Genomic DNA, 15,859 nt, shown 5'->3' with positions numbered 1-15,859 from the left:
AAGAAGTAACACGTATAATAATGTGTCTGCTGTGACTCAATAGGTATCTGGGTTAATGTATAAGGAATTGTTCCTTAGTGTTTACGGCCAATCACCATATTTTATTTTCATTTTTTGTGTTATTTTGGTTTTTTGTTATTTATTGTTTTATTTTGGTTATGCTTATTCTATTACTTTAATTTAAACATATGTTCTAATTTGGTTTAATTTTGTACGTGTTTGATTTTGTGTTAGAGTCGAACAACGGTAACCTGAAGATGGCCCATAAATTGAGCCAAAAATGTTAGTTTTGTGAAATAAATATATGTTCTCAGCAATAAGGTGTGTTGGATGTATCTAGTATATTGCTTAAGAAGCTGAGTCTGAGTAAGTGATTTTATTTAACTTTTAGTAAAATGAGCATCACATCCAGTATTTCTAACATTTGTAAGATTCTAATCTGTAATAATCCCATTATTAAGATAACATTATTTTTAATTTAATTAAAATTCTAACTAGATTTATCAACAAATCTTTATAACATATAACAAGTTTTATTTTAGTGATAAAGGTATAATAGCTTTTAGTTCAATTTTTAATGAAAATGTTTTGTTTAAAAATTATAAACAGAATATACATTTAAAGAAGTTTTTTTTTTAAATTTAATATAGTATTTTAATTCTTCATATTTTGCTTCAGTTTCTTCTTTCATCCTGAGGTGGTGAGAGTTTTGGTCAGAGAGATCAACAGTTGCCATCTCTTTCTTTTTTATTTTTTTTCTCAGTACTATTTGAGGCCACTCTCCTTTTTACTTTAGTTAAAAAACAAGTTTTAATTTAAGAATTTGAAATTTTTAATTGCCAAAAATCTAAGGTTAGATTATTCACAGACTATAATTGTACTAATTATCAACAATTCAAATATGTAATATGACATAAAGGTAGGTAGTTAGACCACTACAATCTTTTGCTGTAGATTAATACAGTAAAATTTATGTAAACTGGAATTGCATGGTATGGAATATTTTATTGGTTTGGCAGGTTTCTGTTTTGAACAGGTTTTTTGACATAAGAAAGTTGCTCCATTCCAAAGAACTTTTCCTGTTTGGGCAGGTTTCCATTTTATTCACATAATTACCATAAAACCTGTCCAAAACAGGTTTTATGGTAATTAAAATTTAATTTAATTTAAATTAATAAATGAATATAGACTTCTCTGGACAAAAATTAATTTTTAATTTGTTTTAAAATTATTGAATGAAAGTTTTGAGCAAGCAGTAGATATATTGTTAATTATGCCAATATATAATTGATTGATATTTAATCATCAATAAATATTTAAAAATAATAACATTAATGTTGTTTTGTTTTTACAAAACATAACTAAATTTTTACAGTTCACTGGCATGGATTTGGAACATGCAAGGAAAAAAATTTGCCAGACTGCTCAAGAAAAGGGAATAGGTGGTTATCAGTCCAGTGCAAAATTAAGAGACTGGTTGATTTCCAGGCAGCGATATTGGGGTACTCCAATTCCTATCATTCATTGTTCGACATGCAATGTAAGTATGAAATATATTTCACTTCATCATTTGTGTTGTGTACTACTGAAATTATTTAAGAAAAATTATTAGCTATTGTAAAATTTGTATAAAAAATAAAGTTTTCATAAATATTATAGTGTAAGAAAATGGAGTTAATCTTCTAATATCAGCATTAAAAGAATAGGTTTAAATTTATTAGTTTTATATTTTTCTATTTAATGAATTTTTATAAATTCTAATTTTTTTAATTAATAAAATATATGAAATAACACAATTGAATGCAATTTTTTTAATGGAGTGAAATATATTTATTTCATATCATTTATGATAACAGCTAAATCATATATAAATATAAATTGTTCAGTGTATTTTTATATCTGTATTAAATAACTGATTTTTCAGATTGTTCCTGTTCCATATGATGATTTACCTGTTACACTTCCATTTTTGGAAACTCTGCAAACAAATATTTCTCCACTTGCAGCTGTTGAAGATTGGATTAATGTTGAATGTCCCAAGTAAATTAATATATTACAATACATACACATTTAGATATTGAAATTTTGTATTTTTCATATGCATTGACATATTCATATTTCATATCAAAATATAACTTTGATAATATAATCATAATACATATTTCAATTACCAAAATATAAGTTTTGGCGAGTAATATATAATATGTTTTGGACTGTGACAAGTGTGTTGAAATGACAGAAAAGGAAAATGAAAACATAGTTTTTTGTATATTTCTGTTGTTTTTATACTTTTTAAAAATATATTATGATCTCAAATATCACATATACAATAAAATTCATTAACTAAAATTCTTATTCTATTGCCATCTCTCATTTGTTCCAACTAACATTTTTTATTTTTTATATTGCACTTTTTTTACTTAGATGTGGAAAACCAGCAAAAAGGGAAACTGATACAATGGATACCTTTGTAGACAGTGCATGGTACTTTTTAAGATTTCTTGATCCTCAGAATAATAAAGAACCTTTTAATAGTGAAGTTGTTAATTCCCTGTTACCTATAGATTTATATATTGGTGGAATTGAACATGGTAAGAAATATATATCTAAGTTCAATTTTATAACATTATCTGTAAAATACAAAGTAATAAAATATGTTATTGTAAAATGTTATATTAGAATATATATCATAGAGCTGTATATTATTTTATGAATTTTATATTTTTATAAAATTTAATTGTATAAAAATAAATATATTTTCAGCTGATGTTCATCTCTATTATGCAAGATTTTTTAGTCATTTTCTTCATAGTTTGGGATTGTTAAAAGAAAAAGAACCATTTCATCGTGTTTTATGTCAAGGTTATGTAAAGGGTAAAACATATTTTGTTAAAGAAACTGGAAAGTACCTAAAACCAGATGAGATTGATATTGCAGGTATAAAAAAAATTCCTGTTTTTATTACATATAGTTTTTTTATTATACTGTATTTTAAAATTTATAATAAATTTAATAGATTCAGTTGTGAGAGAAAAAGCAACTGGAAAGCTTGTACAAGTTGAATGGGAAAAAATGAGCAAATCAAAATTTAATGGTGTTTCACCAAATGTAAGTTTAATTTTTTATTTTTTCCCTCTTCTTGTTGTAATGAAAAATGAAATTAAAATTTTTATTTTAGGATGTTATAGAACACCATAGTGTTGACACAACTCGACTATGCATGTTGTCATTTGTAGCCCCTGAAACTAATCGTAAATGGGATGATAAAGGCGGGTGAAAAATTTTTAAAAACTTTATTATTAGATAATGAGAGAAGAAACAAACAATTTTTTCCTATTTAAAATAAACTATATAATTATAGAATATTATAAATATTTAATATACAGGGTATTTTTTATTTTGAGACAATGAAATATCTTAATTTGTTCTCATTATTTTAGAAAAAGGTACAGGCAAAAGTTGTAGGGTGTCGTGAGGCAATCAGTTGGTGACCTCAGACGTAACCTTGACCTTCAAGGTCATTTGGAGATCAAGTCTTTTTTTTCAATGGGAACACATGTTTTTGACCTTGGAAATGGAAAGAGCAGGAAATTTTACATTCAGATATACCCTTGATCTTAAGGTCTAGGTCAAAGGTCAAGATTATTTTAANAGACAGGGAGAAGAGAAATGATACTAAAACTTAACTTACATAACATAATAATACTTAAAACAATAACTTAAAAATAACTTAGAAAAGATAAAAAAAATTAGCATTGTTTTATATAGATATATATTTTTAAAATTTTTATTCACTGCTTTTTGCTTTCTTTCCTTCACTTCCACCAGCACTTTCACTGGATACTGATAAAATATCTATCCAAAGAAGTTTGGCTTTGCCTACTTTTTAATTAAAATGTTTCTAAAATTACTTAGGCAAATGTCATTACTCCGAGCAGCAATACGGCCAGTGTGATCCTTTTCGGGATGTTTCTTTTCAATAAAATCAGTCACTTTTTGATAATACCTCAAGATTTCCATTATCGAGCTAGATCCTTCCACGACGAAGCAAACACGCGGACTGAGACCAATGAACAGAAGTGAACAAAAAATGGCGCTGCGAACTAATATAATGTCGTATGATGAGTTTTTGTTCGTATCGTGGAGCAAAAATATGTTCGAATTTCATGTCGTATCCTGAAAATTTCGTATGCTGGGGCGTTCGTATCCTGAGGTACCACTGTACTAATGGGAAACCATACTTTTTATTACTGGAATAGACAGAGAGGTAAAATTTACATTTACATGGAAAGAGTGGAAAATTTCACAATCAGCTATGACCTTGAGTACTCCAAATTTGACCTCAAGGTCATCTCAAACTTGATAATTTTAAGCGCAGCTCTACAAATGCATCAAAGTGGAAAAGCATCATTTTGAACATTTGTTATAAAATTTTCCCCAAAACCAATATTTCAACAATGGTGAGAAGGACTCACCGAAAACATGCACCCTGATAGTGAAAGGCAAGGTGACTAACTGAAAATAAGCACCTTAAAGGGTGCAGAAAACTACTATGTCCACATTGTTACTCCTGGGTAATGCTAAAAGTAGTGAATGCTTTTAAAGATGAAAGTAATAAGTTAGTGAAAAAATGTAAATTTTACCTCCCTGTCTATTCCAGTAATAAAAAGTATGGTTTCCCATTAGTAAAAGCTTTTAATTTTAACTTTAAAATAAACTTGACCTTTGACCTAGACCTTAAGATCAAGGGTATATCTGAATGTAAAATTTCCTGTTCTTTCCATTTCCAGGGTCAAAAATGTGTGTTCCCATTGAAAAAAACAGACTTGACCTCCAAATGACCTTGAAGGTTAATGTCACATCTGAGGTTACCAATTGATTGCCCGCTCGACACTCTATAACTTTTGTCTATACCTTTTTCTAAAATAATGAGATCCAATTAAGATATTAGTTAATATGACGATTTTAGTCTCTGTAATCCAAAATTATTCTTGGTAGACCAATCTCACAGCAATTGCTGTGAGATTGGTCTACCAAGAATAATTTTGGATTACAGAGACTAAAATCGTCATATTAACTAATATACAGCAAACCATATATATATATTTTTTTTTATTAAGATATTTCATTGTCTCAAGATAAAAAATACACCCTGATACTGATATTGTACTGATTATTTTATTTTTTTATCTTTAGTTTTTAAATTTCATTTTATAGTTTTTGAAAATATTTTCTCTATTAAATGATATATAAAATTATGCTATAAAATGAAATATTTAAATTTGAAAGAAATTATAATAAATTTGATATAAAGTTTTTGAATGTAGTTCATTATATGTTTTTACAGAATGAAAATTTATATTAAAATAATAATGAATACCTTAGTGCTAAATACAGTATGAATACTGAATTTAAATCAATTTATTTTTTGTTGTTTTAATAAGAAAATTTTATAATAATTTGATAATTTTAATGTCATCTGTCTAAACTTGAACTAAGGATAATTCAAAACATATTATTATCATAACTTTTTCATTTTTATTGCAGTAGTTCTGATTTAAAACTGTAATAGTTAATTTTGAGGATGTTTTTAACTTAGTTTTAGAGTATTCTTTAAAATTGAATTTATTGAAGGATATAATTTCTCCATATATTAATATAGAAGAATGTGATTCATTTTCTTTCCAGCTAAATACTTATATAATTAAACTTTCAAATATAATATAATTCCCTCAAAAACAATATATTTAATAGACAACGATAACTTTTTAAATTTTGAAAAATTGGGCAATATTATACCATAAATTATTAATACAAGTTTTTATTTATATTAAAACTGAAATTAGCTAAAAGATAGAAGGCAAAAATCAAACTATCAAAATTAAATAGTCTAATTCAATGTTTATTTGTTATAAAAGTCCTATATTAATGATATCTGACCATTTTCAACTTTTGTATTTCAGCATTTTTATATCAATTTTGAGTTTTTTGAATTTTTATTTAGGTTATGAAATTTGAATAAATTTAATCTGTATTTTTGGAGCATAAAAGTTTTGCTCTTTAGCAAAAATGTTAAGTTAGTATTTTTATATATTATTTTAAGATATAGCCCTTACTCTGTTGTACAAATCTAATGTGTTCCTAAAAATGATTTGAATATCAGGAATCAGATATTAAACATTTCAAATTCCAATTACCTTACATAACAAACACTTAATGAGACTTTGAAAGAATGTGTTGGTAAACAGTAATGCAATGAACATGTTTCTGTAGTATCTCACATTAGGAATTGTATAGGGTCTGCATTTTTTAAATATAAAACAGATCACAATGAAAATCTTGTAATGTACTGTGCATTTTATATTAAAATATTACTGTATAAAGATGAACAAATAACAAAAATGAACAATTGAGGTAGTTAATCTACTGTAGTGAACTGCTAAGAATAAGGTTGTAAAATTGTGCTGCAATTTTATAATAAAAGTTACTTAACTAAAAAATCATACATAATACATATACATACATACATGCAATACTACTAAACAAATGAAAACACACTGAAATTATGTTGCTGTCTATTTGTCGTTTTTATAGTAGTGCAATTTTCAAATTTTTTACAAACAAATTCATTATGGTGGGATTATTTAATTTGGATATTGTGATAATTACTAAAGAACATCATTTATTATAGTAGAAATTTGATTATAAGAAGTTTGAATACTGCAGTAGAGCTATAATTTTTATTGTTGATATATTTCTTTAATATTCTTTATTTAATACATTAAACTAAATTTATCATGTTAAAGTCATAAAATGTATGCAGAAATGTTTAGTAAAATGTAATTTTTAATTTTTTTTTTTGTTTTTCGTTGTTTTTAAAAATCAATAAGAATAAAATATCAAATTCTGTTTTATCATAAAATGGCATTTTTCTTTACATTATAATGTCTTAGCTCTCTAAATTACGTTCCATCATTTATTTCTAAAAATACATATCTGTTATAGGTCTTAGAGATGCATTAAGTTGGCAACGAAAACTTTGGTTAACTCTTGAAACATTTGAAAAAATTAAAAATAATACAAATCCTAAAGAATTACCAGAAAATGAATGGAAAAAATGGGAAAACGTTTTATATAAAAACAGAAATGACTGTATTAAAAAGGTAATTTTTTAAAAATTATTGTTTGACAATTATTATTGGTGAATTGTTTTAATTTCATACTGTATTTCTTGGATTTAATAATAATTCAAAATATTCTTACAGGTATATGTGTAAACTTAGTTTCAGTTTGGTGCATTTTAGTTATTAGTTATTACTGATAATATATTATCATGTTACTTATACATTTTAGAAAATAATTTCAGAAAACTTTAAAAATTGCTTCTGTTTGTCTTTTTTTTTCATAAATATATGTCATTTAATTTAATTATGCAGAATATTTTAATTAAGCCTGATTAATACTATCAGCCTAAAAAATAATTTTATTAATTAATTAGCATTTTTAAATGCATCTTATAGATGCATTTAAAGTTATAATTGCATTTAATGTTAATCCTTGTTTAGTCTCTAATATTTCATGCTAAATGATTAATAAAGTAAATTTTGCTATTATACATCAGTTGATAATATTAGTTAGGTTTAGATTCTGTACTACCTTGGACTTAATTTGGTACTTTTTATCCATGAATATCTTTTTTTTCTGATATCAAAATTTTTTAGCATAATTCAGGATACGACAATATCACATTGTACTGTACATTATCCATGTCACACAAAATTTGTTTATATTATTATAGAATCAAATTGTGTGATACAAAGTTACAATAATAATATTTTATATTATTATTGTAACTTTGATATTGTGCAGTGCACAAACTATATTTTTAAATTTCAAATTTTTCTGGTTTTTAAATATTTTCAATTTTTGATATTCTTTTTCAACTGTACCATTTTGTTTTTTCATAAGTCTGCTTTTCCTTAAACATTTTATATTAGTGAATCAGTGAATATGAGCTCCAATATAGCTATATTATATTGGATTTTATTTTTATTTTAAATTTATTGTTAATATTACAAGGCAAGTGGAAATCAGTTCATAGATAATAAAGGACAAATTTAAAGTGAAAAGTTCTCAAAAACAATTAATTAATGTTGGAAATAATTGCAAGTTGTATCCAATTCAGCTCATATGGAATTATTGAAAATTGAGTATAGATTCCAAACATAACAGAATTCTTTATAAGGTCAAAAATTGGTATAATATGGGTCTAAAAATAGGCTTAAAACAGGTCAAAAATATATTTTTTTAATGAAACAAAAGATTTTGGCCAAGTGAAAAATCAGTATGGATTTTTGTTTTTTACAATATTATGCCAAGATTTATTTAATTTGAAGATCAAGAAAGATGTTTCTTGATACATTAACTATGTATGTGACTGGACTATGAAAAGATTATTAATGTATCAAAATGCCAATATTCAAGTTTTGGTGGATTTTGTAGAAAAAGTATAAATGAAATTATCAATGAAATCAATTTCAGGTATCTAGCTATAATTTTTGTATTGCAATTTTTACCCAATTATGACAAATAAAAATATGAAAGAATTAAGAAGTGAACAAGAGTGAAAGAGAGGTATCTCAATTCTCCAAAAATTAACATGGTATTTTTTTTATAGAAAAAAGTTATGACAGTATAGTCAGAAGAGTATCACAAATCAGTCAAATTTGACCTGATGCTACTGTATATAAACTCAAAAAATTTTTTTTTGCTCATTAACCACTTTTTCATATTTAAAGTTTGAATTTAATTGTCAATAAATATAGACTCATTTAGAAGGAAAATGGCAAAATTGTACAAATATGTATATAAGCTGTATTGTAAAAGATTCAAATGTATATGATGAATAACAAAACATGATAAATTTGGAATGTCATATTGGAAAATGAATACCTCAATATCAAAGATATGTCAACTAATCTTAATTTAAAATAATAATTTATAATTTTAGTATTTAAACTCTTAAACCTTAAGTATAAATTTTATAGTAATATTTTCATTTGAACAAGAACTGTAATATTTTGAGCACTGATATTTATTTATTCAATAGTATTGTAAATGAATAATAGTAAATAAAAAATTTTAATTTATTATTTTTATAGGTTACTTTTCATTTTAATACAACATGTCAAATAAGTGTTGGAATATCTAAATTACAAGAATTAACATCAGTGCTTCGGGTAAGTCTTAAAACTTCAAATAAATTATTTTAATTTATTTTCTTTGTGTGATATATAGTTTCTTTCAAAAAAACAAAATTAAACCTACAAAGCTGATTGTTTTTATTAATATTTAATAAATCATATTCATTCACTTGAAGTCAAACTTTTTAATCTGAGAAAAAATAGTCTCTAAAATTGTTTATCTTCAGAATAAAAAGCATTTAAAAATTTTCACTAAAGAAAATTGAATAATAATTGTAACAAAATGCTTTCTCAGTTTATTTAAAAATAATAGGGTATACTTGCAATTTATGTGGTTTTATTTTTATATGTTCTTGTAACATAAATCACAGTAATAAGTAAGATTTATTACTATGATTTGTGATGCGTGATAAAAAAATAAATAAGATTTATGTTCCTAATGTAGAAGACGTGGTTGCTGTATCTTCAAATTCTGTGTGTAGCATCTTTGCAATCCAAACAATAATTTTGGTAGATGATCAAACAGCAATTAGTTAGAAAAACGTTATGGTTTATTTAAAACACTTTTTTAATTCAGATGCATTTTGGGTTGGCTTGTATTCCCAACCCCTTTTCAGTGCTGTTAAAATTACAAAAAACAAGGTGAGTTTTACGACATTGGTAAGTAGGACGTAACAAAAACATGGAATGACAATAACATAAAAAACTTACATGTTATATAATGGTACAGGATAGACTTGTGTGACAATATTTTTATTACATAGTTGTATGACTATTTTCTATAATATGAAAAAAGTAAAGGGCGTGGCTGTTTAACACAACATTTATATGAAAAAATATATAACATAGATTATTAATTTCAAAATATCTATAAACACTTACATTTTTAGATAAAATGTATTATTCCCGATGAAGATGAAACCGAGTAAAAATTGACAACTGGTGTTATCCGGTGTTCACAGAGTAACAGTATACCGACAGGTAATGTTATTTAAACCATTCCTAACATTCCGTACAAGGGGGTGTGCTTTTAAACAATCTTTAATGCGTGGGGATGCTCTCTATTTGTTTATACCATTGGGAGTCTGGTTACTGGTTACTGGTTATAAAGGAAGACGGCTGTCTTTCGACTTAGCCTGAAGGAAGGTGACTTAATGAAGGTGGGGTGGGAGGGAGAGTAGGATGGGTATAGAAGAGAGGATGGGATAGGTTGGGGGTAAGGGATAGCATAGGTTGGAAGTAAAGGTTGGGGTAGGTATGGATCCCAATGCCAACTTACATCGCGAATAATATAAAGTCAGTAGTACAACTGAATACAGAGACCAATCCGGAAGCAGAGTGTTTCCATTGGGGGTCTATTGACATGCCTTCTGAAATATTAATTAAGTTACCTTTAGGGTGTTTTTTGATTTCTATGTGTTCTTTAAATTTCCATTTATATGGGTCTTTTTCTAAATGTAACACTTTTATATTGTTTTTATTAATTTGGCAATTATTGTCACTTGTGTGGAAGTACCAGGGGGAAGTGTTATGTTTTAGGCGGATGGCAGCTTCATGTTCTTTAATTCTTGTTTCTAGTGGCCGACCTGTTTCGCTGATGTAAGTTTTCAGATTTTGACAGTTGCATTCAAGTTTGTAAACAGTTCCTACAGTTTTAAGAATGTTTAGTTTGTTATTATGTTGTTTATTAATGTCATAATGGATACTATGAGATATTTTGTTGGTCAAAGATGGTGCCAAACTGATATTGTCTTTTTTTAGGAACTTATTACAGCCCTCAAAAATGTTTTTTATATATGGGAAGGTTTTGTATTTTTTGTTAGATTTAATACGAAATATAAATTAATTTTCCCAGTATTGTTTTTGCCATGTATTTAATTTCGATTTAGGATAGTCATTAAGTAAAAATTTAGTTTCTAACTCCTTTGTTTTAATTTTTTGCCATTTGTTATCTGATATTCTTGTATATATGTTTTTTAACTCCATGATATAAATATTCTTTTTTATATATTCTGGAACATATGAATAGCAGTTGATAGTTTTATTAACATTACATGGTTTTTTGTATGTTATGAAAGAAAAATAATTAAGTATATTCATGATTGTTATGTCAAGGTAATTTATTTTATTATTGTTTTATTTTTCAATATTGAATTGAATATTTTTGTTAAATTTGTTAACGGTGTTCAGAATAGTATTATCATTTGTTATTCTATTATTGTATATTATTAAGTAGCCGTCCGCATATCTCATTACTAGTTTTATGCCTGGGATATTATTTATTTTTTCATCTATGTTTATCATAGCTAATTCAGCTAATTTTGGCCCCATCTTTGATCCCATACTGATGCCATCTACTTGCCTATAGAAGTCTGCATTAACTTTAAAATAGTTTCTGGTATATGCAAAGTGTATCAGATTAATTAAAGTTTTATCTATATTTAACATAATTAGGCTTTCCTCTATTAATTTTCATTTTATATTTGGGTATATATTTTTTACATCAAGACTGATTAGTTTATCAGTGTTTCCTTTCTGTATTTTCAGTATCCTATTTATAACATCATCAGCGTTTTTTACGGTGTACTTAGAATGATCGATGTCTATTAATTGTTGCTTGATATATTGTTCTAAGTTGTAAAGTATAGAAAATCTAAAATCTACTAAAGGTCTGAATTTTTCTTCATTTTTGTGGGTTTTTAATCTTATGTTTAGTTTGGGGGTTATATTGTTTTTGAAATTAAGGATATAATTTTTATTGTTTTTGCTTATGTTATTATTTAGGTATATGTTTTTAGCCATATTAGTTAGTTCCTTTTTAATATCTTAGTATGGGTTATTGTTTAATTTAATATAATTTATGTTATTAATCTGTTCAATAGTTTTCTGTTTTAAATTATTATTATCAATAATTATCAGTTGGTCGGTTTTGTCAGCTTTAATTATTGAAAGATTATTTGTTTTAAGGAAATTTATTGTATTTTAAAAAGAATTTATATTTGTTGATTCTATGTTTATTGTTTTATTTTGCATGTGTTAAATTTTGGATGATCATTGTAATTAAATTTCCTTTTTCTTCTTTTTTAATTGTTAAATCTTTTACACTTTTGTCAATATCGGCTATCATGTTTGTTGTTATATCATTGATGGGTAAGTTATATTCTATTCCTAATGCTAGGAAATGTCTTGCATATGTAGGTATTAGTACTTTAGAGTTATTTAGGATTAACTTATTTACCCAAGCATTTTTTTCCTTGGGTGTTGGGTAAGTGAATAACTTGTGTAGTTTCATATCTTTTTTATATTTATAATTATTTGCTATTCCTTTATATGGGTTATCATTATGAATAGATTTATGTAAAACTTTTTTAATTGGTAATTATAGTTCTTCCATTTTTTATGTTTAAATCTAATGATGTATTTTATTATCATTCGTTCAATTTTCCACACAGCATGTTTAGGTATAATGTTTCTGATTGATGTTTTTAACTTCATCGTATTTGGTGTAACGTGTTTGGCATAACATTTTTCTAACTAATTTCTGTTTGATCGTCTACTAAAATTATTGTTTGGATTGCAAAGACGCTACACACAGAACAGAAGATTTATGTTATTATTTTATCAAGTAAAAGTTAAAATAAAATAACATTATACTATTTACAAATAGGGCGATGAGTCAGACTTAGGTGTGGCAAGTAGGATATTTAAATTTAACTCATTATCTGCAAAAGTGAAAACAAAATTAGTAGCTGGTTAATGGCTTTCCTTGTAATATGACAGTTCTAATCAAATAAAAATGAAATTTTATAAGAATATAATTAGGCTAACTATGATATATTGATTAGAATGTTGGGGACAAAAAAATGGACATATTAAGATGTAGGTAGCTTAGATCAGGCATGGCCAGCATATGGCTATGGGCCAGATCTGGCCCGTCTAATGAATTTATGTGGCTCATGATCAATCTTTCAATATTAGGTACTGAAGTCCGAATAGCTTGATGAAAAATTCTGATGCCTAAAACAAAAAAAGGTCAACAACTCACTGCATTTAGAGTTAGGCACTTGAGTTATCTGTTGATTATACCCATTACAAATCTCGTAAGTACAGCATAATGTGTTGATAAAGCATGATAATGTGAAAAATGTATCTGTAATCTCTATCTACAATTTAGTCTCTACGGTGTGACACCACAATGAGATCTCGCACCACCTCAGAATCTTCCTAGGGCAGCCTCAAGTTCGGCCCGTGGAAAAAGTTTTCTTTCCAATTCTGCCCGGGGGCAAAAACTGTTGGCCACCCCTGGCTTAGATGACTAAATAGGGTAATATTGAAAGATAGATTCAGAGCCAGTTTAATTAGAGTATAGTATAGATGTAATGAATGTAGATGATACACTCATGGAAAACAGGCTTTAGATGATTAAATTATACTGTGAAATGAGTGAATAAGAGAGAAGAGAGGTGGGATAAAGTGAACAAGGAGAATCAGAAAATTAGAGCTAAAGTTTATAAATATTTATTATTAAACTTTTCTTGATTATCAATCATTAAAGATTGATAATCAAGAACTGAAAAGTAACTGTTAAATTAAAACATTAGAACTCAAAATTGATTGTCATTTGGCAATTATTTTGTGTTCTGTTCTAAAGTACATTCATAAAAATGCATTTATAACAATGACATAAATTATTATAAATATATATTTAAATATAAATAAAATATTGATACAATTATTACAATATTACGAAGTAGAAAAAATGAACTGAAATTCATACAAATTTTGTACGAAATATGTTTCATTCTCGTCATTTATAATTAGCTAATGCTAGCGCGTGGTGTCACTTAGAAATTTCGTTATCAAATTTATTTTACATTAATCTTATCATAATGTAATTGAAATGTGTATTGGTAAAGATCGATAACTTCATTTTATAGGAATTTGCACTGGATCCTGTTATCTGTCCGTTAAATCCGGTTCTATAACATCAAATAGTCTAAATGTATTTATAAATTACTTCATACCTGTGGGAAATCTGGTGATTCAGTTTCTGGGTAAATAAATCACGATGGTATTCCCTGTAATTATTTCGGGAGAAGATGGCAAAATGTTCTCCGAAATCTTGATGCTGATGAAATTAATGTTTCGTTTATATTCGGATTTAATATCCTTAAACAAATCAAACATAAGGCGTATTTGTTTTTTAGAATAGTGTCAAAATGGCGTCATTTTTACAGTTTTCTTATGAGGAGAAATAATAATGACGTAAAAGTATACACTATTCTGACCACGAATGCTGGTAGTATATTAAATCTCCTTATATAGTTCAATTAGGAAATAGACTATATAAAAACTTCTCGAATTTTACAAGTTATTACACGTGAAAGAGGATTTATACTAATATACAAAAAGTTATTCATTCCTGTCATGCAAATTTGTCTTCCATGCAATTGTCTCCGTAATGGAGCTAAATGGTACAGATTTATCTGTAATTGTGCAAATTATAAGCGCAAATTGGCCGTAAGAGCGATTTAAGGACATTTATATAGTTCACACTGAGCTAAGGTGGCATCAAAAAATTAATTATTCTTTCATGACGTAATTGAATAATTAATTTCAATAGTTTATTATATGTGCATCATATTCGAGAAAATCGTTTAATTGTTTGGTAATATTTTATTAAATTTTTTATAAAATAATAATAATTTAAAAAAAAGATGCCGTGGAATTAGCCTCTTTGCTTACTTCACTAAGAACATTTCACTCCAATCAATTTTATTTGAATAGTAAATCCTTATAAATATATCCTATTTTTGTCAACAAATTATATTTCCATATAGCTACTACGAGAATCGTAATTAATATACAGTATCTAATATCTAATAAAACTATTTAGATTACATTTTCCAGCGTAATTATTTACATAGTTATTTGCTAATGAATTAATTTTTGATTTACGAGTCGACAAAATAGACGAACGTTTTTATTTTTATTTTTTTCGGGAATGATGTGGTAAAATTGAGTTTTTTAATTCTTTCTCCTGTCTTTATCTTAGGCAGGTACTGCAATATCCTGTGAATTATTAGACCTCTTGTAAAACTGTCTTTTATACTGTTAACTGTTTAAGTTGAACTACTATACGAGCGTTACTTTTTGCTTATTGGCAACGGTTACTACTTTGGTGTGTTGAGTTGGCATCTTCTGTTCCTCAGTTTCATTTTAGCTCTTTCCTATCTGTGGGTACTGAACGGATTTTTTTCATGCTTATCGTAGATTTCAGTAAGGCCCACAATGGGACTGCTGGATAGTGAGAGAAGAGTCGGACATATCCGCTCATAAAAAATTCCTTGGGTCGCCCGGATTCAATTCTGAGTCCCCAGACAATTTCGATCTCGTTTGCACTTCTTTTCCTTATAAAACATACTGCTTTTCACATATTATTAAAAAATATGTAGGAACAGTTCAGCACTTTTAATTTCAAAATTTAAACTATATTAAAAAAACATGTTAAAATTTCTATCATTTTTTTTAAATAATTGTTAAGTCAAGTGAGTGGTGCTCATGTAAACCTATTTGCTTTGTTATCATCACTGAATTTCGAGATTGCTTAAGGTTTTACCATTTTACACTTGTTAAAATACAAAAAGCGAATTTCC

The 15,859-nt window shown here is 26.6% G+C and overlaps 1 protein-coding gene across 2 annotated transcripts in view; it reads left to right on the top strand.

Annotated features, from left to right (window-relative positions):
* LOC111625601 (probable leucine--tRNA ligase, mitochondrial) overlaps nt 1-10,163 on the top strand; it is a 39,699-nt gene extending 29,536 nt beyond the window's left edge. Inside the window, exons 10-18 of one of the 2 annotated variants that reach the window (XM_023368798.1) lie at nt 1,376-1,540; nt 1,925-2,040; nt 2,425-2,591; nt 2,764-2,937; nt 3,017-3,108; nt 3,179-3,269; nt 7,006-7,163; nt 9,162-9,239; nt 10,094-10,163. In XM_023368798.1, coding sequence (XP_023224566.1) covers nt 1,376-1,540; nt 1,925-2,040; nt 2,425-2,591; nt 2,764-2,937; nt 3,017-3,108; nt 3,179-3,269; nt 7,006-7,163; nt 9,162-9,239; nt 10,094-10,132 — 1,080 coding nt within the window. In that variant the 3' untranslated portion in view covers nt 10,133-10,163. The remainder of the gene's footprint in view (nt 1-1,375; nt 1,541-1,924; nt 2,041-2,424; nt 2,592-2,763; nt 2,938-3,016; nt 3,109-3,178; nt 3,270-7,005; nt 7,164-9,161; nt 9,240-10,093) is intronic. The other variant, XM_023368797.1, reaches the window with a different exon arrangement.
* The last annotated feature ends 5,696 nt before the right edge of the window (nt 10,164-15,859 follow it).

The sequence above is a fragment of the Centruroides sculpturatus genome, unplaced genomic scaffold, assembly GCF_000671375.1.
Source record: "Centruroides sculpturatus isolate CEXI.00-Female unplaced genomic scaffold, Cexi_2.0 scaffold385, whole genome shotgun sequence".
NCBI classification, from domain to species: Eukaryota; Metazoa; Arthropoda; class Arachnida; order Scorpiones; family Buthidae; genus Centruroides; species Centruroides sculpturatus.
The sequence above is the reverse complement of the archived record's forward strand: the minus strand, read 5'-3'. Positions and strand labels throughout refer to the sequence as shown.